This window comes from Cajanus cajan, chromosome 1, assembly GCF_000230855.2.
Source record: "Cajanus cajan strain Asha chromosome 1, NIPB_CcT2T_4, whole genome shotgun sequence".
Lineage (NCBI taxonomy): Eukaryota > Viridiplantae > Streptophyta > Magnoliopsida > Fabales > Fabaceae > Cajanus > Cajanus cajan.
This window is the reverse complement of record NC_138517.1, coordinates 17,456,945-17,482,542: the sequence shown is the minus strand read 5'-3', so window position 1 is coordinate 17,482,542 and position 25,598 is coordinate 17,456,945. Positions and strand designations below refer to the sequence as shown.

General features: G+C 32.7%; 3 protein-coding genes across 4 annotated transcripts; all 3 read left to right on the top strand.

Annotated features, from left to right (window-relative positions):
• The first annotated feature begins 293 nt into the window (after positions 1-293).
• Positions 294-8,125, top strand: LOC109791194 (ABC transporter C family member 10). 2 transcript variants are annotated; one of them, XM_020350463.3, is made up of 13 exons: positions 294-692; positions 1,487-3,564; positions 3,891-3,945; positions 4,072-4,211; positions 4,296-4,382; positions 4,838-5,425; positions 5,512-5,676; positions 5,940-6,234; positions 6,370-6,584; positions 6,672-6,977; positions 7,051-7,114; positions 7,211-7,450; positions 7,847-8,125. In XM_020350463.3, exons 2-13 carry the CDS (start codon positions 1,519-1,521, stop codon positions 7,957-7,959), a joined length of 4,314 nt encoding a protein of 1,437 aa, XP_020206052.2. In that variant the 5' UTR covers positions 294-692; positions 1,487-1,518; the 3' UTR covers positions 7,960-8,125. The 2 variants fall into 2 exon arrangements, with proteins under 2 accessions (XP_020206052.2, XP_020206051.2); XM_020350462.3 differs by having other exon boundaries at positions 3,891-4,211.
• A 9,556-nt stretch (positions 8,126-17,681) lies between these two features.
• On the top strand, positions 17,682-20,561 carry LOC109791199 (tRNA dimethylallyltransferase). The gene is made up of 2 exons (XM_020350466.3): positions 17,682-18,172; positions 20,272-20,561. Exons 1-2 carry the CDS (start codon positions 17,781-17,783, stop codon positions 20,375-20,377), a joined length of 498 nt encoding a protein of 165 aa, XP_020206055.2. The 5' UTR covers positions 17,682-17,780; the 3' UTR covers positions 20,378-20,561.
• Positions 20,562-22,134: 1,573 nt separating this feature from the next.
• Positions 22,135-24,553, top strand: LOC109791197 (Tetratricopeptide repeat (TPR)-like superfamily protein). The gene has a single exon (XM_020350464.3). The coding sequence runs from the start codon at positions 22,286-22,288 to the stop codon at positions 24,305-24,307; it is 2,022 nt and encodes a 673-aa protein (XP_020206053.1). The 5' UTR covers positions 22,135-22,285; the 3' UTR covers positions 24,308-24,553.
• The last annotated feature ends 1,045 nt before the right edge of the window (positions 24,554-25,598 follow it).

Sequence of the window (25,598 nt, the reverse complement as noted above, 5' to 3'; positions counted from 1 at the left end):
TCGTCTCTTGGTTTTATCCAAAGACAGTCCACACACCCTCCTAAACTTCCAAAGAGGTAACAAAGCATTGCTCAAATGAAAATTATTACAATAATTAATTTGTTAAATAATATTTTCTATTACTTTCGTAAATAATAAAACAACAAATTATTATTACCAACTACGTACCAAGCACGTATGATAGTCATATACAACTTCAACAATATTGTATTGAGAGAAAAAAAAAATACGTGTTGTTTATAAAATATATTAAAAATAAATTAACATATTTTTATAAAACAATGTGAAAAAATCGTGAGCCATGACGACTTAGGCCATCTCATAGGTCCTCATAAATGCTCTTTGCTCTCTTACACACTCACATTTCTTCCAATTCTTCAATTTTCACCTCGAACTTTAAATGCTTCCATAGTTCTTTCTTTCAATGTACTGTTATTTATTGTTTGTTTTCTTCCCTCAATGACACAATAGTTTATAATGTCTCAGTGGAACTCAACTACATAAAAGAGGCTTTTGCACACTTGAAGTTTTCTATATATATTAACACTTTCTTTTTCATCTCTACCTTCTAAATCACTGTGTTCCTCTACTTTCTAAACCAAATAGTTTCAGGGGTGTCATGGAGTTATTAAGTATCTGTGTGACCCTTCTGTGACAAGGCTTAAACCGGTTCTTGTTGCATGCATCGAAAGGTATGTAGGTAGTTACGTTATTAACTGAAGATGCAATTCTATGAAGAAAAAAATAAGAAGAAAAATCGAATAAGTTTCTCTATAAGCTAAAACATAATAAGATTCTCAAGAAGTTAATAAGAAACGGATTTTATAAGTTAATAAGATTCTCAATAAGTTAATAAGAAAAGGATTTTAGAAGTAGGAATTATGGAGAAATTTATTTTACTTTTTCTTTTTATTTATCTCTTCAATAAATGCTTCTGAAGAATTTTATTTAAAAAGACTCTCGTAACACTTGTTTGTGGTGGATGTACATGGAACTTTGTCTTTGAAACTAGTATCCACAGTTAGGGTAAACTAATCACATTTTGAGATATAGCCTTTTAATTTTATTTTTATTTTTTGGTTTGTTTTCTATGTTAGTGGTCTTTTTTCCCCATAAAATTAGCTTCATGGTCGTGATTTTTGTCAATATTAGATAGAAAACCACTCGTTAGCCTCCTTTACCTAACTAATTATGTGCTTTTAGAAGAATCAGTTCTTATCATGATATCAAAACTTTTATGTTCCAGAATTTAAAAGTTGAATTTTTAACCGTATGATAGAATTGGCCTAATCACTGGTCTTATTTTAAGCAAAAAGGGTTCTAGTCATGAGAGTTGCATCCATAAGTTACGTAGCTACTAGCTAGCTAGTTGAGTTCCTTATTTTTCTTTTTGATGATCCAGTTTTATGTTCAATATTTTTCATGTTTCAAGACAGTTTTTCTCACTGTCGGCACACATGAATCTGTTATATCCTTTATGTTACAGAGTTTAAAAAGCAAAGAGAAACTACCAAAAAGATGGAAGATTTTTGGAGCATGATTTGTGGGAATTCTGTTTGTTCAAAGACTGTAGGAAAGCCTTTCTATTATGATTTCAAGTTTTTGACAGATCCTTCTGCATGCATCAACCATTTATTGATCATTTGCTTTGATGTGTTACTGTTGATCATGCTGTCATTCGCTATGATCCAGAAGTCTTTGTCAAGGCCATGTCATGGTCTAATCCGAGTTGAAAGATATTCAAATTTGCAGCTATTTTCTTCCATAGCCAGTGGTTCTCTTGGATTGATGCATTTGTGCTTAGGCATTTGGGTTTTAGAGGAGAAGTTAAGGAAAAACCATACTACTTTTCCCATTAATTGGTGGTTGCTAGAACTCTTTCAGGGATTCACATGGTTGTTAGTAGGTTTAACTGTTAGTCTTCAGCTGAAACAACTCTCAAGGGTATGGTTATGGCTGTTCTCTATACTTACATTCTTCGTTTATGGTATTTTCTGTCTTCTTTCCATGTCTTATTCAATTAGCAACAGAGAACTATCCTTGAAGGTAGCTTTAGATGTTCTATGTTTTCCTGGAGCATTTTTACTACTCTTATGCACTTACAGAGTATCTAAATATGAAGACACTAACAGAGAAACTAATGAAGGCCTTTATGCCCCTTTAAGTGACCAGTTCAATGACGATGATCCTAATAGGTGTGTGACTCCATTTGCCAATGCTGGATTCTTTAGTATGATGTCCTTTTGGTGGTTGAATCCACTTATGAAAAAGGGTCAAGAGAAAACACTCGAGGATGAGGATATCCCGAAGTTGCGGGAGTTAGATCGAGCACAAAGTTGTTATTTGTCGTTTGAAGAACAATTGAACAAACAGATAGAAAAAGACCCATCATCACATGTATCGATTTTGTGGATAATAATTTTGTGCCATCGAAAAGAGATTCTGATATCAGGACTCTTTGCATTGCTTAAGGTACTGACTCTGTCTTCTGGTCCTCTACTTCTAAACGCCTTTATATTGATTGCTGAGGGTAATGAAAGTTTCAAAGATGAGGGTTATGTATTGGTCTTATCACTTTTCATTATAAAGATCATAGAGTCTTTATCACAAAGGCAGTGGTATTTCCGCAGTAGACTTGTTGGGATGAAAGTTAGGTCACTGCTTACTGCAGCCATTTATAAAAAGTTGTTGAGGTTGTCCAATGTTGCTAGATTGACACACTCTAGTGGTGAGATAATGAATTATGTGACTGTGGATGCTTATAGAATTGGAGAATTCCCATTTTGGTTCCACCAAACATGGACAACAAGTGTCCAAATATGTATTGCTTTAGTGGTACTTTTTCGTGCCATTGGGATCGCAACAATCGCCTCGTTGGTGGTGATTGTTCTCACTGTGCTATGCAATACTCCAATAGCAAAGTTGCAACACAAGTTTCAGAGCGAACTTATGGGGGCACAAGATGAGAGATTGAAGGCTAGTTCTGAGGCTCTTGTGAATATGAAAGTTCTTAAGCTATATGCTTGGGAAAACCATTTTAAAAAAGCTATAGAAAAGTTAAGAAAAGTGGAACTCAAATTGTTGGCTGCAGTGCAACTAAGAAAGGCATACAACATATTTATCTTTTGGTCTTCGCCTGTTTTGGTCTCTGCTGCTTCCTTTGGGGTATGTTACTTCCTGAAAATTCCTTTGCATGCAAATAATGTTTTCACTTTTGTGGCAACTTTACGGATTGTGCAAGAGCCCATTACAACCATCCCAGATGTAATCGGGGTGGTCATTCAAGCAAAGGTTGCATTCACTCGGATTATTAAGTTCCTTGAGGCACCAGAACTACAAAGCGGATATTTTAGGAACAAGTGTTTTGTTAACAATCTCAAAGACCCTATTTTAATCAAACATGCCGATTTTTCGTGGGAAGATAGTGTGTCAAAGCCTACACTGAGGAACATGAATTTGGAGGTTAAACATGGGCAAAAGGTGGCTATTTGTGGAGAAGTTGGCTCAGGCAAATCAACCCTCTTATCAACAATTCTTGGAGAAGTTCCTCTTATAAAAGGAACGGTAAGCTTTTACTCCTTTTATGCTCATAGAATAAACTACTAAGAACCTGTTTGGATACAAGCTTGAAAGTGTTTCTAGAAGTTTCTCTACTTTTAACTCTTTATTTTCATTAGATAAACTTCTAAAAACACTTCTGACTTGTATTCCAACAGGCTCTAAATCTTGTGAAACTCCAATCAATTATAACTTGCTGACACTTTTACTTACTAATCAACAATTATATTTAGCACATAAATTCAATTTACTACAGGGAGGGATTTATTTTTTCTTTCTTTCATTCTAGCCAAAACATTTATAGGTGTCTGATTCTCATCTCTGAATTACAGATTGAAGTTTATGGGAAGTTTGCTTATGTTTCTCAAACAGCATGGATACAAACAGGTACCATAAGGGAAAATATTTTGTTTGGATCTGATTTGGATGCTGAAAGATATCAAGAAACACTCCATAGATCTTCACTAGTGAAGGACCTGAAGTTGTTTCCCTATGGTGACCTAACCGAAATAGGTGAGAGAGGAGTTAACCTAAGTGGAGGTCAGAAGCAGCGAATTCAACTTGCACGTGCTCTTTATCAGAATGCTGATGTATATCTCTTGGATGATCCATTCAGTGCTGTTGATGCACACACTGCCACAAATTTGTTTAATGTAATGACATCTTCCTTCCTTCACATTCTGCATTTATATTTTCAGTGCCATTCTTTACTTAAAGTTGGCTTTGAAACTTGGCAGGAATACATCATGGAAGGACTTAGAGAGAAAACTGTCTTACTCGTAACTCATCAAGTTGACTTCCTCCCAGCATTTGATTTTGTTTTGGTAATTCATTCATCTTAGGGAAATGATATATCATTTTCATATTTTTTTTCTCTTTGTTTCATGTGTGTAACTAATAGTAATAAATTTAAGGTCACTGATTTTATTTTGTAGTCTCCATATCCCTCCTATTTATCTTGTTTCTACCTATTTAGAGTGGCATGAGAAGGGGATATTTGTTTAGTGATGCTACATTGTTGCCCTTATATCATAACTAACAATTCTATTCATATAATTTTAAAACTTTTCTGCAAAGAAGTCATGGAAAAAGATAGGAGGAATCTACCAGAAAGAATACATTAATTTTCCCACCTTGATATCTGATCTCTTGTTTATAATTTATTAGTTTGGTGCAACACTCATTTTAATGTGGCTAAGTGAAAAGTAAATTGTTGTTAGTTTGATGATACTTATTATTCCATCATGAACTCGTTTATTCTATTATTTTTTATATATAGCTAATGTCAGATGGGGAAATCCTTGAAGCTGCTCCTTATCATCATCTATTGAGTTGGAGCAAAGAATTCCAGAACCTCGTCAATGCTCACAAGGAAACTGCTGGTTCTGACAACCTTAAGAATGTTACATCTTCCAAGAGACATCCAACTTCTGCTGAAGATATTACACAAGCTTTCATGAAGAATCAGTTCCATGAAGCACATAGAAATCAATTAATAAAGCAAGAAGAAAGAGAGACAGGAGACACAGGATTCAAGCCTTACTTACAATATCTGAATCAATTGAAATGCTATGTGTACTTTTCTGTGGCTGCTCTTTGCCACCTTATATTTGTGATTGGCCAGATATTGCAAAACTCGTGGTTGGCTACTAATGTTGACAATCCCCACGTCAGCATGATGCGATTGATTGTTGTTTACTTCTTGATTGGAGTTATTTCAATACTTTTCATGTTGATCAGAAGTCTACTTCTTGTTTCTTTGGGTTTACAATCATCAAAGTATCTTTTTTTACAGTTAATGAACTCACTTTTTCGTGCACCAATGTCATTTTATGACTCTACACCATTGGGAAGGATACTTAGTAGGGTAAGTATATTAAACAATTTATTTCCTTGTGAAATGTGATGGAATGGAAGTAATATAGTGCAATGACTGTCATTTTCTTTTTTTAGGTCTCATCAGATCTAAGCATTGTGGATCTTGATATCCCTTTTAGCCTCACCTTTGTTGTGGGAGCTACCATAAATACTTATTCAACTCTTACAGTTTTAGCAATTGTCACTTGGCCAGTGTTGATTATCTCTACACCACTTGTTTATATTGCAATTCGCTTGCAGGTAACACAAATTCTTCATTGAATTATATTGCAACAGTGAAATGGTGTGCACTTTTTTCATTAACTTTGAGAAGTACATCAAATTTTAATTTGATAATGCTCTTTCTTCTTTGCAAGAAGGTTTAAGGTAGTGGGTGAGGGAGACTTGCAAGTTTCACCCCTTTACCTTTTACCTTTTGGTAACTTGTTAATTTTTTTATATTATTTGAAATATTCTCCGTTGGAAAGTAAACATGGTAAAATATGTTTGTTTTTTTAAAATAGAGGTACTACTTTGCCTCAGCTAAAGAAGTAATGCGGATGAACGGCACAACAAAATCCTTCATAGCTAATCATATTGCTGAAAGTGTTGCTGGAGTAGTGACAATAAGGGCTTTTGAGGAGGAAGATCGTTTCTTTGCAAAGAATCTTGATTTAATTGATATCAATGCTAGTCCTTTCTTCCATAGTTTTTCCTCAAATGAGTGGTTGATCCAACGTTTAGAAATTGTAGCAGCAGTTGTTCTTGCCTCCGCGGCGCTTTGCATGGTCTTGTTTCCACCTGGGACTTTCTCCTCTGGTGAGACTTGGTCATTGTAGCCTCTAAAATGTCACTGAGTATTATAATTATCTTCGAATTATGTTTCTTTTATCATCAAATGATAACATTATCCCTTTTGATACAAGTTTCTTAATTTCAATAACTTTCTTTCAGGGTTTATTGGCATGGCTCTCTCTTATGGCCTTACACTAAACTTTTCGTTAGTACTTTCAATTCAAAGTCAATGCACTCTTGCAAATTATATAATATCTGTGGAGAGGCTAAATCAATATATGCACATACAAAGTGAGGCCGCAGAAGTAATAGAAGCAAAACGTCCTCCTTTGAATTGGCCAAATGAAGGTGAAGTAGAAATAAATGGCTTAAAGGTAATTAGTACATATTTTTGAATATGAAGCACACTGTTAAGTAATGTTGAAATGAACTGCATAATTTACTTGTTTATACCAAGACAGGTACGATACAAGCTTGATGGACCACTTATACTCCATGGAATCACATGCACATTCAAAGCAGGCCACAAAACTGGAATTGTTGGCAGGACAGGCAGTGGGAAATCCACACTTATAGGTGCTTTATTTCGTCTTGTGGAGCCAGCTGGTGGAAAAATTGTAGTTGATGGCATAGACATCTCTTCTATTGGCCTTCATGATTTGAGGTCACGTTTTGGTGTTATACCTCAGGATCCTACCCTTTTTAATGGGTCAGTTAGATACAATCTGGACCCTCTATCTCAACACTCTGATCAAGAGATATGGGAGGTAAAACTTTGTTACATTCTGTTTATCTTAGCTTTGCATAACACGTGTGGACTAATTGTTGCTTAATATGAAGGTTCTCGGGAAGTGTCAGTTGCGAGAAGTTGTCCAAGAAAAAGAAGAGGGCCTAAACTCCTCAGGTACACTTCCAAGTTTGTTTATTATAACTATGTAGTAAGCAAGCACTACTTTGTATCTTCCTAGTGAGTAATGACTAATACTAAATTGTTAACCAGTTGTTGAAGATGGATCAAACTGGAGCATGGGACAAAGGCAACTATTTTGTTTGGGGCGTGCTATTTTGAGAAGTAGTAAGATATTGGTGCTGGATGAAGCAACAGCATCAATTGATAGCGCAACTGATTTGATTCTGCAGAAAACCATTAGGACTGAATTTGTTGATTGTACTGTGATCACAGTAGCACACAGAATACCAACTGTGATGGATTGCACTATGGTTCTTGCAATCAGTGATGGTAAGTTGCATAATGACTGTTAGTAGTCCCTTTTTGTCATTTAACAAACACTTTCTCAGACTAGTCCATAAATCCACCTTCATTTGTAGGTGAATAAAGTAAAAGTGTAAACTGTAAACAATGAGTTCACTATCTGTTTCTCAATAGAATTCAACCTATACTACTTGATTTGACAAACCAAATATAGGTTTGTTTTAACTTGAAGGATTGGTTGCATTTACCTTCTTAGAGGGTAAATTTAACATTTCAATTTCTGTGGCGCATATTAATAACATGTAAAATAAGGAGCACTTGATTTTCACACTGAACTTCTTTCAAAAAAAGAAAAGTAAGTAGTATGCTTGATCAATTGTTTGTTTTCATCAAAGAAAAAGAACTTTATGATCTTATTTACAGGAAAAGTAGTCGAGTACGATGAGCCAAATGCCTTGATGAAAAGAGAAGGATCGTTGTTCAGACAACTTGTCCAAGAATATTGGTCTCATTTTCAGTCTACAGAATCACTTTGATGCTCACTAAGTTGATTTTATTACCACCAGTGTTGTCTCTCTTTGGTATTAGCAAAATGTCAAGAAAGTGCGATTAGATGTAAAATGGGTTTTGTTAGGATAAATTGTGAATCTTGAGAGGTGGGAATGAAATAAGAAAAAGAAAATATGCAATAGGATTCAAACATACCACTTCTCTTATGATATGAGCTTTAATTGGAAGATTTTGTGTTGAATGGTCAAATCTTTGCTCATTAAGTTGGTCTATAATAGTGAGAAGTTTAGACTTTAGAGTTTCACATCTATGCTACATTGTACGTGTGTAATGTAACTCTAAAATGTACAATTATTATTGTTCGACTTCAACTTTAAATTGTACACATTAAGAATCTAAAACTCATTTCTATCAAAGTTATGTTCACCTGGTATGCATATATTTCTAGACTAATCTTTGAATTATGATTAATAAGTTCATTAGATATAGGGGTGTTCATGGATCGGTTTTTTCAAAAAACCGATCCAAACCGAACCGAACCGTTTTATAAAAGTGGATCGGTTAATCGATCCATTTTTTATAAAGTGGACCGGTTTGGTTTTCTTAAAATATGGATCGGTTTTTTTGAAATTGGATCGGTTCGGTACGGTGCAGTTATCCACTTTTTTACTCATATATGGATCGGTTTTTTTAGAAAACCAAACTGAACCGAACCGATCCACTTTGTAAAAATGGATCGGATAACTGAACCGGTTTATAAAGTGGTTCGGTTCGGATTTTTTTTCAAAATGGATCGGATTTTTTAATATGGATCGGATCGGTTATGGATCGGTTCGGATCAATTTGGATTTTTTGCACACCCCTAATTAGATATCAGGGAGTAGATAATCGTAAATTGTGATCAATGGGAGGCATCCATCATGTTAGACCCGTTTGGTAGTAGATTAACTCACATAAAATAAAATATATATATATATATATATAAAAAAATTAAAAAAAAACACTGATGGTAAGAGGAAGTAAGAAAGAAAAACTGCACTCTAAAATGGTTATATCACAACAAATAAAGAGAACAGATAAAGAAATAGAAACAGAAACCGTGTGAATGAAGCAATACATGTCCTTAAAATGGTTGCATCATTGTGTTAACAGGGTCCATGAAAGGGATATGCATATGTGGGTTTGTGATGCCTACATTGATGGGGTATGGCGCTTTGATGTTTTGACTACAGTTATCCCATGTGACATTCGTGAGTTCCTCCCACATATCTTCTTTCATACCAACATGTCTGATACTATAATGTGGTGTCACTCAAATTCGGGTAAATCTGATACAAAATTCGCTTATTAGTGGTTAATCTATGAGCCAACCTTTCATCATTCCTGTACAAAGTCTTGGTCCCGAGTGTGGAAATCTAAACTCTTGAAAAATATCAAACACTTCATTTGACTTGGCCTATAAGGGGAATCTCTCTCTACTAATAACTCCTTTCGTGTTTCGCGGCATCTTTCCCTTGATTCTTCTTGTTGCTTATGTGGTGCAGAGCAAGAAACTTGGACTCACATGCTTCATGTGATTGCCCCTTGACCTAACAAACATGGCGTTCAATGCAATATCACTCAGCTATTGCTTCCTATTATGATGATCTAGCTCTTTGGTTTCAACATTATATTCAGGATGGTCATCCTAGTATTACTCGTAACTAGATTATGTCTTTACTACATACGTCTTTGGAAGTTTTCGTAATTTTGGATCGAGTGAAACCTACGGGTTTTGGTGGCATACCTTTTGTTCTACAAGATGCTTGTTAGGGTGATTTTGCACTTGTTTGAGAGGGATATGCATGGAGAGGAGGATATATATTACACTATTAAAAAAAGAATATTTTTCTACAACTTTTACGAAAAATAATTTAAGAAATTTTTGCAAATTTTACAGAAAATGTTCTAAAAATTTTATTTTGTTTCTTACAAATATTCTTGTAAAATTAAGTTTGCAAGTAATATTTTTTAAATAGGAAAAAAATTCTGTAAGTAACTTTTCTAGCAGGTTTTTGTACCAATTTTAATCTATAAGAAAAATAAAATATATATATATATATATATTTAAATTTATAGTTTAATAATTAAAATATTTTTAATTTAAAAATTTTATTTTACTAAATTATTATATCATTATAATTAATTTTTATTTTAATTTTAATTAAATTAAATATATAAAATTTTATAAATATGAAAAATTTAATGATAGTGAGTTTTAATTTAATGATAATTTATAAAATTTTAAAATTAAAAATATTTACTTAGTAAAATATTATTTTACTAAATTATTTTTAAATATTTCAAAAAATTTAATTTTAATTTAAAATATTAATAAATTAAATATTTATTTTAATTAAATGTATAAATTAATGATGATGAGTTTTAATTTAATGATAGTTTTTAAAAGGTTATATTGTAACTTTCAACATAATTTATAGATACTTCATATTCATATTAATATTGTATTCCATTATATTAATTACTTTAAATTTTATTACATGTTTATTTCGATTCCGAATTACATGTTACTAATTATTTCTTAATTAAAATCAACATTTGTAATGGATACCAAAGACCTTCAGACCACCACTAGGTATCATTTAAATGATGTTCAACCAATTGTCGTTGTAGCCTATCTTTTTTTTTTTCAAAATAAAATAAAATAAAATAAGAGGCATGATAATGTCAATGGATTACTATGTTGTGTTTTAATATTGTTACATGAAACATACATCTATCAACTAAACTTTATTTATTTACTAAATTTTATTAATTTATTTATATATTATGTCACAAGAAGGAGATCATTATCACCACAAAAGTTAACATGTGCAGATAAAGATACTTTGAAAACTCTTATGTTGAAGGGTTTAGTTGATCAAGAGGTTTATGTTGTGAGCATTGACTTTTGATTTTTATTTAACTTATCAATTTAACTTAATTTTATTTGACTTATCAATTTAACTTATAAGATATTGTTTCCATAAATGAAATTTCAATGGATATGATTAACTTAGTCATGTGCATGCTAACAAATGACAAGCATTTCCTATCTTCATTTGTTGGATTTTGGTTTTTGCCAACCATTGTGGTGGTAAAAATAACTTCTAATAATGTGCAAGTAAATTGATTTAAGTTTTTGTATTAATTTTTCTACTATTAATCATATTTACTCTGATTTTAAGTAATATATTCTAGGTGGACTAAACCACCAATCAATGTCACGCAAAATTATGAAAATAATTATATGTGCATGATAGCTTACTTGACAAAGATTTTTAAATTTTACCAACACAAATGTTTATTGCCACAAGTTTTGAAAATTAAAAAATTATACATAAATCATTGTTTTAAAATTGTCTTAAATTAGATTTTTCTTCCCATCAACTTGAGTTGGTTTCTTCTCATTGTTGATGTGAAGGGGAGAAACTTGTATTGCTTGACTCAAAACGTGGCCTTGAAAGAAGTGATACTAGAAGAAGATATGTGAAAAAATGGCATCAAATTTAAACTACTCACATCTACATAATTTCATACTTATGATAACTACCTAAACAATTTCAATAAAATCTCTAGGTTATGTTTCTTGGGGAAATGTTGATGCATCAAACATTTTATCGCACCATGATTTTTATTGTCAAACCACAAGTTTCTAACTACAGTTTGGTCGACCCAAAATGATATTGAGCAATAACCTCCTAGTTCGTATTCTACTCATTTTCCCCCATTTTTCCCTTTTACATCGTATTAAATTTTTCTTACTAAATATATTTGGTTTCACTAATTCAAAAATTATTGGGGCATATGGGTATGTAAATGGATGAGGGAATGCAGGTGATTGAAGGAGTATAAGATCCATGTAATATTCTTTTAAAAAATTTAAGTCAATTATATTATAATCTTTTAAATCTTGTATTATAATTTGTTTTTATCATAATTCAAGTTGATAGTGAGGCAAGGATGAAACTTGTATTGGATTTGATACTTAGCTCTTACAACACCAATAAGGCTCAATTCATTAAGTTGGTAGCTACTAACTAGAAAAATATCGAGGATAAGAACAAAACACTTGTTCTTACGTAATGTCGTTTTATATTGTTGAGTTGTATGTTTTTTGAATCTCTGTTTGTGTATGATCTTTTGAATAGTTGGGTATCTAGACTTATCATTTTGGATGATGTCTAGTGCATTATCATACTTTGTTATGTTTTGGTATGTAATGGACTTACAACTCTTACTCTTTATGTTCATAAATCATTGTGTTGGAAATGATTATATTTGGTAGCTCAAGAATTTTATCTACATTGCTATACATACATTTTGGTTTTTAACTAATTTGTGATTCTTGTATAAAAAGTCATTATTCTAATACTACCAATAAAACAAGAACGAAAAATCAATAGTAACAAGGATGGTCACAAGGTTAAATATATATAGCACTGATTCCTTATGATATTTTATAGCACAATCGAAGACTATAACAACATAACCAACAAAAAAAGAAATTGCAACAATGTTTATGTTCTAACATAATCGTTGTCCTTTTCTATCAAATTCACACGTGTATAAACGTTGCTTGCCAAAAAGTCATGGTTACACTCATAACATAAAAGTACAACAAAGGGGGTGCACCTCAAATTGATACAAATCCTTCAATATCCTTTGTCTATCATTCGATGATTTCATATTGGGTTGAATTTGGTGACATTATTGCTCTTGGTTCGCCTTCTACATCTTCATCTGGCAATGAGTTCCTCAAATTCAACATATACCAATGTGAACCAAATTTCACCATTTTTTGGTTCATCATCTATTAAAGTACAAGTTATTTGAACATGGACTACAGCTCAATACTACAACGAAAAACTAATTAGTTATTTGAATATGGTTCTCTTTGATTAAAAAATACCTTCAAAATTCTTTATTATTTCTCTACAAAACTAATTTTCATCATGCTTAACTACATTGTTCACAACTTGCACATATTTCTTCCCATCCTAATTTTTCCCTCAAATTCTAATTTTAGGGAAGTAAAATACAGACTACAATTAGACATGACATCTTTAATTAAGATCCTTCGACTTGATATTCAAAAAGGACATGTATATACTTTAATTTTATTTTATTTTTTTGCTAAAATTCTAATTTGGTCCCGTATAATATTTTTAATGTTCAATTTAGTCCCACTTTAAATTTTGGGTTCAATTTAGTCCCACCTGTCAAAAATGTTAACAATGTTTACCTTTCATCTAAATTTTTCAAACGTCATTTAGGAGTGTCTATGTAATTGACTTAACATATTTTTTATGTAATTCACACTGTGGGAATCACGGGCGTGATTCTCACGACTCTTAAATGACGTTAAAGAAATTTAGATGGAAGGCAAATATTGTTAGCATTTTTGACAAATGAGACTAAATTGAACCTAAAAATTAAAGTGTGACTAAATTGAGACTTTAAAATATTATAAGAGACCAAATTAAAGTTTTAGCCTTTTTTTATATTTTATCAGTAATATGGGTATATGAATTTAAAGTCACAATAATTATAGTTTGATTTTTAATCAACACATTATTGCTACATTCCATCAATATGAGAGAGGTTCATAAACATTAGTTTAACTCCCATGAAAATCACTGATATTGATGCCAATATAAACCACCATGCAAATTACATACTAGGTAAATTTTTTTCTACTCCATTGTTAAATTAGTTGATGATAGAGTTATACATATTCTAATTTAATCATGTTTATATAAAATGTTGTCAAGGTCTTTAGTGTAAGATCAAATATCCAAATTTTAATCATGTCTATACTTAGATGTTTTGGGGTGGTTAGCATAAGATTAAATATCCAAAATTTAATCATAAATGAAAGACTCAAAGTAGAATTTACCTAGAAATAACATATGACATATATGGGTTCACTCCATATGTGACACAAACTACTCACACGAAAATAATAAGGTATTAAAATGTATTGAATCACAATATTATACAAGTTTCAAAGTAACGTTCATAGAGTTCTGATGGAAATCTAGAGTAGATTCATGGACTAATCTACTCTTCAAGACCTTCACACATCCACTTGGCTTCCTTGAGATCCTAGACTCCAATTGAGAGTTGAAGATGCAACAATGAAGAAAGGAATGTCACACTCCAATCTTCCTTGAAGATGGAAGAACAATCACAAAGCACACAAGGAAGGTTTCCTTGCTATATGTCGTAACCGGGATCACGACGGGATGACGCTAACATTTTATTTTTTAATGGAGCCGCCACCAATATTTTATTTCAAGGGAAAAACATTGGAAAACCCTTTAAAAGATAATCTTTAAAATTAAAGTTGAGTTCGGGAGTCGATTACGTGTAGGGAAGGTATTAGCACCCTACAACGCCCGTAAAAACAGTACCTTTAATTAATTGCGCAAAATTATATGAATTTATAAATATTTAATTTATTCCTCAAAAACGTATGTGACATATATTTTCTTTAATCTAAGATGCCCCCTTTTTTTATTTTTTTTATTAGAAAATTATAGGGATTTGGGTTAGCGAATGGCTAATCAATAAACCTTTCCAATAACATGAAAGATAGAATTGCTATTCAATCCATGTTATTGACTTTTATTTGTTGATACTAAAATATGTTTAAAGTGTAGGACAATGAATAAGTATTATATTAACTTTTATGATTTACATGATATTAAAGGGTAGAAGTTCTACTCAATTAATATCATTAACCATAAAAATAAATGTACATAAGAAAAATTATGTTTATATTTTTATTTAAAGAAATAGATTTTGCACAAGGATCCAAGTTAGCAAATGGCTAATCAATAAATCCCTCCAATAACGATAAAAATAGAAATGCTATTTAATTAACGTTATTGGTTGCAACAGATATTTACTCTTTAGAAAGAAATTTCATATAAGAGAGTTTAAGCTAACAAATGACTAGTCATTAAACCCCAGGACCTAATAATGTTAAAGATAAAAATGTTATTCAATTAACATAATTATTGGTCGTATATTAAATATATATATTTTTTAAAATAATAATCTTAAAGGGAACAAATCGTATTCACTATGTACAAACCATAAACAAAAATAAATAAACAAACAAACAAAAATAAAATAATAATAATAATAATAAATAAATAAATAAATAAATATAAGAAAAATTAAGAGAAGAAACGATACCAAATGAGTTGAATCTTTGAATATGATGATCAAGAAGGTGCTTTTTGGCTACCTTTCACACTACAGAGGTGTCTCACAGATCTTAAGAAATACAAAAGAGAGGGGGAAGAGAGAGAGAAAAAAATTTCGAGCTCTGAAGAGTACTGGACGAAATTTTTCGGGGGCCTTGAAAACTGTGCCCCAGACGTCTATTTATAGACTTCGGGAAGGGGTCCAGAACGGCCCGTTCCAAAATCGGAACGGCCGTTCTGGACATGGCTGTTGTGTGAAAAATTTGTATATTGGAACGGCCAGTTCTGAAATCGGAACGGCCCGTTCCAGTTTTGAGAATAACACCCAATTTTTTAGACCAGAACAACCTTGGAACGGCCCGTTCCAGATGTAGGAACGGCCCGTTCCGATTTTGGAACGGCCCGTTCCAAGCCCGTTCCAGATAACCTTTTACCCCTTTGTTGAGGAGTTTGGAACGGCCCGTTCCAATTTCGGAACAGCCCGTTCCAAATTCGGAACAGCCCGTTCCAAATTAGGGTTTTTGGCCTTTTTGGAGCCTTGGAACGGCCCGTTCTGGACCTTGGAACGACCCGTTCCGATTCTAGAACGGCCCATTCCAAGCCAAAAAAAAAAAATACTCAATTTGTGCTTTTGGGCCCTCTAAAGTCCTGTCTTCTTGTCGGCATGCTTCGGGAGCTCCTTCCCTTCATAGTAGATGTCTATTTCATCACTTTTGTGAGTCCGGATAAAATTGATTATTCACACTATAGGTGCTTAAGGAGAAGCAATTCCCTAGCTTTTTGACCCTAGAGATGAAGAAAGAATTTTCTAAATATAGAAACCTCATATATCTCAAAAGTGAAGGAATATACACAACTAAGGAGTATTTTTATAAGCTTAGGAAGTGTACCAAGGAAGATAGGTTAACCTAAGGTTTAAACTAAACCGTGGTATGGTTAGTTTAAACCTTAGGCACCATATTTGAATTCAAAAATTCAAATTTGGTTCCATGACCTAGCATTCCTTGTGCTCCCATGTGCTAGTTGTATGTAGATATAATTTAGATTACATTTGGAGGTCATTTGGATCATGCCATGTGCGCCACCTCTAGGTTGGTAACATGGTGCCCAAATGCACCCTAAATGTGATCCAACTTACACCTAAATGCAATCTTCACATGAAATGAAACTCCTTCCTATCTACTTAGCCCAAAATACAAGACCTAAATGAAAATCCTAATCTACACAGCCAAAATACAAGGCCCACAAAATACAAGCCCACATGGGCCCAAGTCCTATACTATATGGGCTTCAAAGTATAGCCCAGCTCAAAAGTAACTTGGGCTTCCCATCTTTTATGCTAGCCTAATCCTCTCGTACCCTCCTGGCCATAGCCCTAATAGTGGGTCCCCTAGCTAGGCCTCTACCATTATTCCCTCCCTCTTAAAAAGGATTTATTCTCAAATTTGTAAACTTTTCCTCATCATTAATAGTCCTTACAAATGAAATAAAATCACAAACATTAAAAGTAGGGTTGACTCCATAATCATTTGGAAGGCCTAATCTATTTGCATTGTTATTATTCCTCTAAAGGACTTGGAAAGGTCTATCTCCTCTAGGATTAAGTTTAGACTTCCTCTTGAAAAGAAACATTTCCTATTCCTAAGGTGAAGCCAAACCCAATCTTTTTCATTAAAGACTACCTCTTTCTTGCCTCTAATTTTATATTTCATGTATTCCTCTATTTGTTGTTGAATTATTGATATCTAACCTTTTTATATGTAACTTTTTAATAAATTTAGCCCTAAACACCCTTTCTTTATGTATAAAAGATGTAACATCTGGAAGAGGTATCAAGTCTAAAGGTATAAGAGGATTAAACTCATATACAATCGCAAATGGAGAAATCTTGGTTATAGGCAAACTCTATGTAAGGCAAGTACTCATCCCATGACTTGTCGTTTCTTTTTAATACTGCCTTCAACATCTGTTTGCCTATCGGTCTGAGGGTAACAAATGGTAGGAAATACTTAGTTCCTAATTTTTCCCAAAGAATTCGTTAAAAATGACTTAGGAACTTTGTATCTCTATCTAAAATTATAATTTTGAGTAGTTCATGAAGTCTTACCACCTCTTTGAAAAATAGCTTAGTAATGTGGTTGACATTATATACTTTGTGAGAGGGTTTCATTTTTTTTAATGAAAGTCGTGCTTAATGACTTTCATTTTTTATTAATTTTTTAACAACAAAATTGTATTTTATTCACTATTTGCATCTTTTTGTTTTTTTTGTTAAAATAATATTCTTATGTAATTTTTTTTTTAAAAAAGTTGTGCTTCCAAAACACAAATTTTGAGTTTTTTAAAAGAAAATAAAAAAAATAAAATTCATATTATTCAAACACAACTTATGCTATTTTTGAAATTTTTAAAAGCTTACCAATTTCAGAATTTTTTTTTAAAAAAAGAAGAAAGTGTTACCCGACACAAATAACTGACATAAGCATAACATTAGCGGAAGCGAAACTCTTTCTCCTCTTGTGCAGGATAACAATTTGTCCACTGTCTTGGTGTCTCATTCTTCTCCCATTCCAAACATTTTTAAAGAAGACATGTCCATGTCCATGTCCATGTCCACCCTTCCCTCTTCAACCTTCCCAAACTCCAATCTCTCCCTCTCTCCCTCCTCCCAATCCCCAAAGCTCCCTCTCTTCCACAACCCCACATCCATTCCCAAACTGCTTCCTTTCCCCCACTCTCTCTCCCTCTCTCCACGCCTCACCCCTCTTCTCTGCAAGTCCCCCCAGCCAGAGGCCCAAGACGAGTGGCTCCACAAGCTTCCTGATAAGTCCAAGCCTCTCTACTCCCACAGCCTCCCCTGCATCGAGGCCTGGCTCCGCAGCCTCGGCTTCTCCCAGGCCAAGGACGATAGGGCCCTCTGGCTCGTCCACAACCCCGATTGGCACGCCCACCTCTCGCTCGATGTCACCGATCTCTACATAAGGTACCTCTCTCTCTCTCTCTCTCTGGTGCTTCTTTTCTTTTCGGTTTTCATGTTTCAGCTTATGTCAGTGTTTCATGTTTGTTTGTTTGTTTGTTTCCTTGTTCTGTGTTTTGCTGAACGGTTTGTGGAGGTCGGATTTTGTATTTCGAGTGTTTTATGATGAGTAGTGTCTTAAATTTTGGATTTTTTTTTCCTAATTCAACCCCACAAAACTAAGGTTGCCCTTGACTTATATATACTACTTTTTATCACTAGTGGAGGTGGATGTTCAATACACATTATGAGAACTAGACATAACTAGACATATTGAGTGTGAAGTTTATAAAATTGAATATTTGCAGACATATTTTGGTAGTTTGATAACGGTATGATAGAATTAGACATTTCGAATGTGAAGATTGTAAAACTGAACTTGTGTAGGCATATTTAGGTGTTTTGGTAATGATTTGATATCGGGTGGTTTGGTAAATTAGAGAATTATTAGTAGAATAGTGAGTGACCTGATAAGTCTAACAAAAATTGCTAGAGTGGACTTTGATACCATATTAGAATGTGAGATTTCCAATGTAATGGATATTGTAGGATGTGGATGGAATGAAGAAAAAGAAGGTGGAGGGAGTGATAGATGTGAATTGATGTAATGAAAAAGAGAGGGAGGGATAGGGAGAAGAATGAATGGATATCCTCTTGGTGCTGAACAGGTCCACCAAGAGAGGGATACACCTAAAGAAGAGGAGTGTTAGTTTTTTTTTTTTTTTTTTTTATTGTTTATCTCCTGTGCGTGTATCTCTTTCCTACTGGAACTGTTGGAGATGATACATACTTTAGAAGAATAGAGGGGAGAGGAGATGAAAGAGAAAGTGAGTGAATGTTAATCACAATCCTTTTTTTTTTTTTTTTTTTAAGGGTTTGTTTGTTTGATTTCCTTTGAATTTTTTAAGTGGCATTTGCTTTGTGTGTTGTGATGGTGCGTAATTGAAAAAATAACTCAAGTAGTTGTCCATATTATATACATCTGCAAAAGGACTGAGAGAAGAGTTGGCAAGGTAATTGATGTTTAACAGCAAAAAGTACCCAGATAACAGTTGCTAAAATTCCAAATGCTATTCTCAATAAATTAAAAGAAATCAGACACCGTTGTTTTAGAGTCACGTTCTTTCTAGAATAAACATATCATACATTCATGAATTGCTTTCAAATTTTAAAAGATTGACAATAGAATGTGTTACACGGTGAAAGATAAGAGGCTTCTTTTTTTATTAAAAGTGAAAAACTGATAATGTGCATTTTGAAGATGAGAAAGAAGCAACTATGGTGATGAAATTAGCAAGATGTTGAGGTTTCTTATTTTATGTTTCTTGCCTCGCTGATTGGATGTAATAGAATGATATTTACTCAGACATCTATTGAATTTGTGAAAAAAATAGTGATTGAATTCTTCTCGGAGATTCTGCTGATTTTAGTGATGTCATCGAAGCCGAATATAAATGTTGTGCATTTTTGTGACTAGCTTGTTGAAATCTGATTTGTCTGTTGGGGGCTGAACTTCCTCTCATTGATGCTTAAGCCTTTGCATCCTTCAATTAGTCATATAAGATACTAACTACTCCATCCGTCCGTAGTATATCCTCATAAGTTATTTTGCACAAATAAAGAAAAACTAATAAATAGATGTAAGAGAATAACGATTTTATAAAATTAACCTTATAATTAATTTACATAATAAATGAATGCAATTCAATAATCATTTTTTAAATAATATTATGAAGGGTATAAATGAAAAAAACATAATTAATACTACTTTGAAAAGCTAGTATAACACTTATTCTTAAAACTTTTTTTCCTTCAAACATGACATTTTTTATGCGAAAAAAGGAGTATAAATTAAGTTTTATTACTAAGTAAGTAAATTTCTGGTCTTCTAACTAGATGGATATGAAATAGTTGGTAACTATATTGAATAATCCCAGTGTAATGGTGCTTAATAAAGTTTATCTAGCATGTTAATGCCAATGGTTATTATAAGAGTAATGATCAGCGTAAAACTAGTGGATCTTAATGCTGTCCTTGTAGACATTAAAGAGTTTTAATTGGTGCAGGTATTTGAAGAGTGGACCTGGGAATCTTGAAAAAGATGTGGAGAGGAGGTTTAGTTATGCTTTAAGCAGAGAAGACATTGAGAATGCTGTACTTGGAGGACCATAGCCATTTTTTGTTTCTATCTGTTACATATACAACAATGGCTTAATTCCTTGTTGGAAATAGTTGGTCAATTCATATGTTGAATATTCAACTTTCATGACAGTTCTAAAGAAAGGACTAGAGAAAATGTCACCCTTGTTTACCCTCAAATTAAAATCATTGGTGCTTTTTGGGTGCGTACATTAAACTACAATACTAGTTTGTGTTAGTAGCATCACACTGCACAATTATGGAAATGTGTGAATACATGTTTAAAGAACAATGATTTAGTAATGGCGGGGTTAAGGGGCTTTATCCTTGTTGCTCTTTCCATTATTTGAGGAGAGCATGTATAATCTAAGATTCTTGTTAATTGATTTAACAAAATGTTCAATCAAAACATAAATTATAATTAATTATTTAATTCTCAAATTATTTCAAATAAGCTTGTGAACATTTGGAGCCTAAATTTTTTTATTTAATAACGTTTCTCAATATTTGTTTATTATATTAGTTGTTATAAGAAAATAATACTTTAAATAATTCAATGGTAAAATTATCAAAGATACTTTTGAAAAAATAAGTCTTATTTGTGCTTTTGCGAAGAATGACGTTACCATATAAGAAAATATTACGTCTCATTTAAAAAAAAAATTCTTTACAACTAATGTAAAAGATGAATACACAATAATATAAAAAAAATTGTTTTATACATCATTAATATCAAATTCAAAATGAGCAAATTAGATATGCATGACATATTAAAACGTTTACGGTAAGTTTTTTAATTTTCATAATAATTATAATTTATATTAAACTGAATTTTTAATTAGTTGATAGTGTAACAACTTTTACACGACTAATGCACACGAGTAAAGTCGTACAACTTTTTTTAACTAATAGTTAAAATTATCTCAATCATAAATAATTTTTTAAATAATTATTATAAAAATTAACAAATTTATCATATAATACATGATTAGACGACTATGAATGCATTTATGCTAAATTATATTTGTTTTTTCAAAACTATCAGAGAAAAAAACGCACTACGGACCTTCCTAATGAAAAAATGGGTTAGTTGCTTTTAATAGGGTGACCATTTTTTTTTCTTTGCATATACATATTTTTCTTATTTCACTATCAATTGATACATTTGTGAGAAAAAAAAAATAGACTATAAGATTATGTTACAAACGTCTTTAAAAAAAGTTAACATTTAAAGAATATTCTTTTTATATATTACTAATGAAGAAGTGGTAATACATGCCTCTATTATTTAAAAAAAAGGTAATGATTGATTAGTTAGAATTTAATGAAAAATAAAAAAGAAAATATAAATTAAATAAAAATAGTGGGGAGAGATAGTAGAAAATAGAGATTTGAAAGAAGTTGTAAAAATAAATATATATTACATATTAACTTATAAAGATATTTTGTATTTTCGTGAATTATTTTTTAAAAAATAAATAATAAAATTATATAATAATAACTGATTATTAAAAATATAGGTAATATGAAGTGAGATTTTTAGAAGATAAAAAAGTTATAAATCATAGATTATAATTTTAAAAGAAAAAAATCGAAATCAAGCGTCCTCAAATTAACACAAGTTTCAAAAGGCCAAAATTAGCGTATTTATCTAGCACAAGCATGTTCTAAGTAGCTCAGCTACAACCAATCTAATATCCGAGGGTTTTATTTAGCTAAGTGCTTTATCCGAAGTGTTTTATTTAGGGCAGAATAAGAATTATCGTAGCGTAAACAGCACAAAAAAATTTATGGTTCTTTTACCCTCTATCTGTGAATATTTTGACTAATTTTCATTGCACTCTCACTTAGTATTTCTACAACTAGAGCAGGGTAAAATATCCAGGTTTCGCTTTACAATGTCGTGTCATCAAACATAACCAAAGTAACAGTTTCAAATTCATGAAACCTTTTCCTCCGCGGACTCACCAATTTCCCAAGTTACAAGCCTTAGTTTCTTCAATTCGAAAATCTTTAGGATCCCCACAAAACCCAGTTCTTATTTTGGAACTTCTAGGCAAAGCGTTGGATCAATACCCAGATATCAAAACCTTGAAAAATGTCCATTCCAAAGTTTTTAATCTCAACTTTCACGAAAACCCGTCTCTGGGGATCAAACTCATGCGGGCCTATGCTGCCTGTGGAGAACCCGGGTTGGCACGCAAGGTGTTTGATGAAATTCCAGAGAGGAATGTTGTTTTCTATAATGTAATGATTAGAAGCTATGTGAATAACCATCGGTACAATGATGCATTGCTTGCTTTCAGGGACATGGTTAGTCTTGGGTTTGGCCCTGATAACTATACCTACCCTTGTGTCTTGAAGGCTTGCTCTTGCTCTGACAATTTGAGGTTTGGGTTGCAGCTTCATGGAGCTGTGATGAAGGTTCAGCTTGATTCGAATTTGTTTGTTGGGAATGGTCTCATTGCTTTGTATGGGAAGTGTGGTTGCTTGCTGGAGGCGCGGCATGTTCTTGATGAAATGCCAAGCAGGGATGTTGTTTCATGGAACTCGATGGTTGCTGGGTATGCACAGAATATGCGGTTCGATGATGCTTTGGAGATTTGCCGAGAAATGGAGGGTCTGAGGCAGAAACCAGATGCAGGTACAATGGCTAGTCTCCTGCCAGCAGTAACTAACACTTCGTCAGAAAATGTTCTGTATGTTAAGGAGATGTTTGTGAATATGGAGAAGAAAAGTTTGGTTTCATGGAATGTGATGATAACTGTATATATGAAAAACTCAATGCCTGGAAAAGCTATTGATCTATATTTACAAATGGAGAATTTTGAAGTGGAACCAGATGCAATCACTTGTGCTAGTGTTCTTCCAGCATGTGGGGATCTCTCAGCTTTGTTGTTAGGAAGGAGGATTCATGAATATGCTGAGAGGAAGAAGCTATGTCCAAATTTGCTTCTTGAGAATGCACTGATAGACTTGTATGCTAGGTGTGGATGTCTAGAAGAAGCGAAAAAAGTGTTTGACAGAATGAAGTTTCGTGATGTTGCATCATGGACTTCCTTGATATCTGCCTACGGTATGACTGGACAAGGCCATAAAGCTGTGACACTCTTTACTGAAATGCTAAATTCAGGTCAAACTCCAGATTCTATTGCCTTCGTCGCAATTCTCTCGGCTTGTAGCCATTCGGGATTACTAAATGAAGGAAAGTTTTACTTTAAGCAGATGACAGATGATTACAGAATAACACCAAAAATTGAGCACTTTGCTTGTTTGGTGGATCTTTTGGGACGAGCTGGGCAAGTAGATGAGGCCTATAACTTCATCAAACAGATGCCAATGGAACCTAATGAAAGAGTTTGGGGGGCTCTGCTTAGCTCGTGCCGGGTGTACTCCAACATGGATATTGGACTTCTAGCAGCTGACAAACTACTTCAGTTGGCTCCTGAGCAATCAGGTTACTATGTATTGTTATCTAATATTTATGCAAAGGCTGGTAGATGGACAGAAGTAACAGCTATTCGATCCCTAATGAAGAGGAGAAGAATTCGGAAAACGCCTGGCATCAGCAATGTTGAGCTGAATAATCAGGTCCACACCTTTCTTGCCGGTGACACGTCACACCCACAATCAAAGGAGATATATGAAGAGCTAGGTGTGCTGGTGGGGAAGATGAAAGAGTTGGGTTATGTCCCTGAGACAGATTCTGCTCTTCATGATGTGGAGGAGGAGGATAAAGAATGCCATCTAGCTGTTCACAGTGAGAAATTAGCTATTGTATTTGCTATTCTCAATACCAGGGAGTCCCCAATCAGAATCACCAAAAACCTTCGTGTTTGTGGAGATTGTCATATTGCTGCCAAGCTTATCTCCAAGATAGTTCAACGTGAAATTGTTGTTAGGGACACCAATCGATTCCACCATTTTAAGGATGGTATATGCTCTTGTGGTGATTATTGGTGAAGCTACTTGAGGCAGAAGCAAACTGCAATTTGACAACGTCAATGGCATATGATGGCGGATAATTCTTTTATTTCTTAATTTTAACTTATGAGCGAAGATTAGTTTATTGTAACATTTTTTTTTTCATATGTATTTATTGAGAAGTTTATTCAAACTGGCCAAATGTATTTTATAGGAATTTTTTCTGATTGGCACAAGTAACTTCATTTCATTTAGAAGAGCTTAATGGTGTGTTTGGATGAGGAATTTATATGGGGTAATTCATTTATTTGAAGAATTTCAAATTTTTTGAGGTGAAATGCTTTGCTTGGATGAGGAATTTACAAAGAATTTGAAATCCAATCATTTGTAAAATTTCTTAAAATAGTAGAGTTTCAAATTCTCCCAAAAATGGGAGAATTTGAAATTCCTCATATTTGTTTTTCTTATTTCACCTATATATTTTATCTTATCTCTTCATTTTTTTAATTATTAGATATTCAAAAATATTTTTAAAATTGTTAAACATTATCTAATATTAATTGTTAAAATTATTAAATATTATCTAATATTAATTTTTAAAATTAATAAATATTTAAAATTGGATTAATATTTATTTTTATAAAATTTAATTTAAAAATCTCAACATATAAATATATTTTTAAAATCAATTTTACTATGATGGAATAAAATTATCATATTCAACCTAACAATTTAAAATTTAAGAAATTTGAATTGACTCAGCCAAACAAAATATTTTAAGAATAATAGAAATTGAAATCAAAGTAATTCAAATACCAAGAATTTAAAATTCCTTGAATTTGTAAAATTCCTCGTCCAAACACACTATTAAGACTTTGGATTTTGGATCTTTGCATAGCAAAATTAAGAATTAAAATTGGGTAAGGCTGCAGTATACAACATGTTACTTTTTATGTTTTGATGAGTTTCTGGATCTACTTGGATGGAAATGACTGACTAGATCACAACAGTCAATCTTATAAGGATTGGCAGGACAGGTAAAATTCTTCTGTCATCTATGAAGACGATGATGAGAAAATCCCTTCCCATGACAGATACTAAAGTTGTATTAGCACATATATTTCACCTTGAAAAATACAGGTATATGTTTAAGTTGCCATATGTTAAGAAGGAATTCAACTTTTAAAAGTCCCGATTGCATAATGACTGTATATATAATATAAAGTCTGATAGGTCAGTTTGACGAACCTGCATATACAGCTAGGTTGGGACTTAGAAAGGATGATTTAAATAAAATCAGGTCTTTTTGATTTAGCCTACTAAGTCTAAC

Excerpts from the sequence above, each read along its gene's own strand:
- LOC109791197 (XM_020350464.3), top strand. The coding sequence starts at position 22,286 with ATGAAACCTTTTCCTCCGCGGACTCACCAATTTCCCAAGTTACAAGCC.
- LOC109791199 (XM_020350466.3), top strand. The coding sequence starts at position 17,781 with ATGTCCATGTCCATGTCCATGTCCACCCTTCCCTCTTCAACCTTCCCA. Across the intron at positions 18,173-20,271 it reads GTCACCGATCTCTACATAAG|GTATTTGAAGAGTGGACCTG; the intron begins GTACCTCTCTCT and ends TAATTGGTGCAG.
- LOC109791194 (XM_020350462.3), top strand. The coding sequence starts at position 1,519 with ATGGAAGATTTTTGGAGCATGATTTGTGGGAATTCTGTTTGTTCAAAG. Across the intron at positions 5,677-5,939 it reads ATATTGCAATTCGCTTGCAG|AGGTACTACTTTGCCTCAGC; the intron begins GTAACACAAATT and ends TTTTTAAAATAG. Across the intron at positions 7,451-7,846 it reads GGTTCTTGCAATCAGTGATG|GAAAAGTAGTCGAGTACGAT; the intron begins GTAAGTTGCATA and ends TCTTATTTACAG.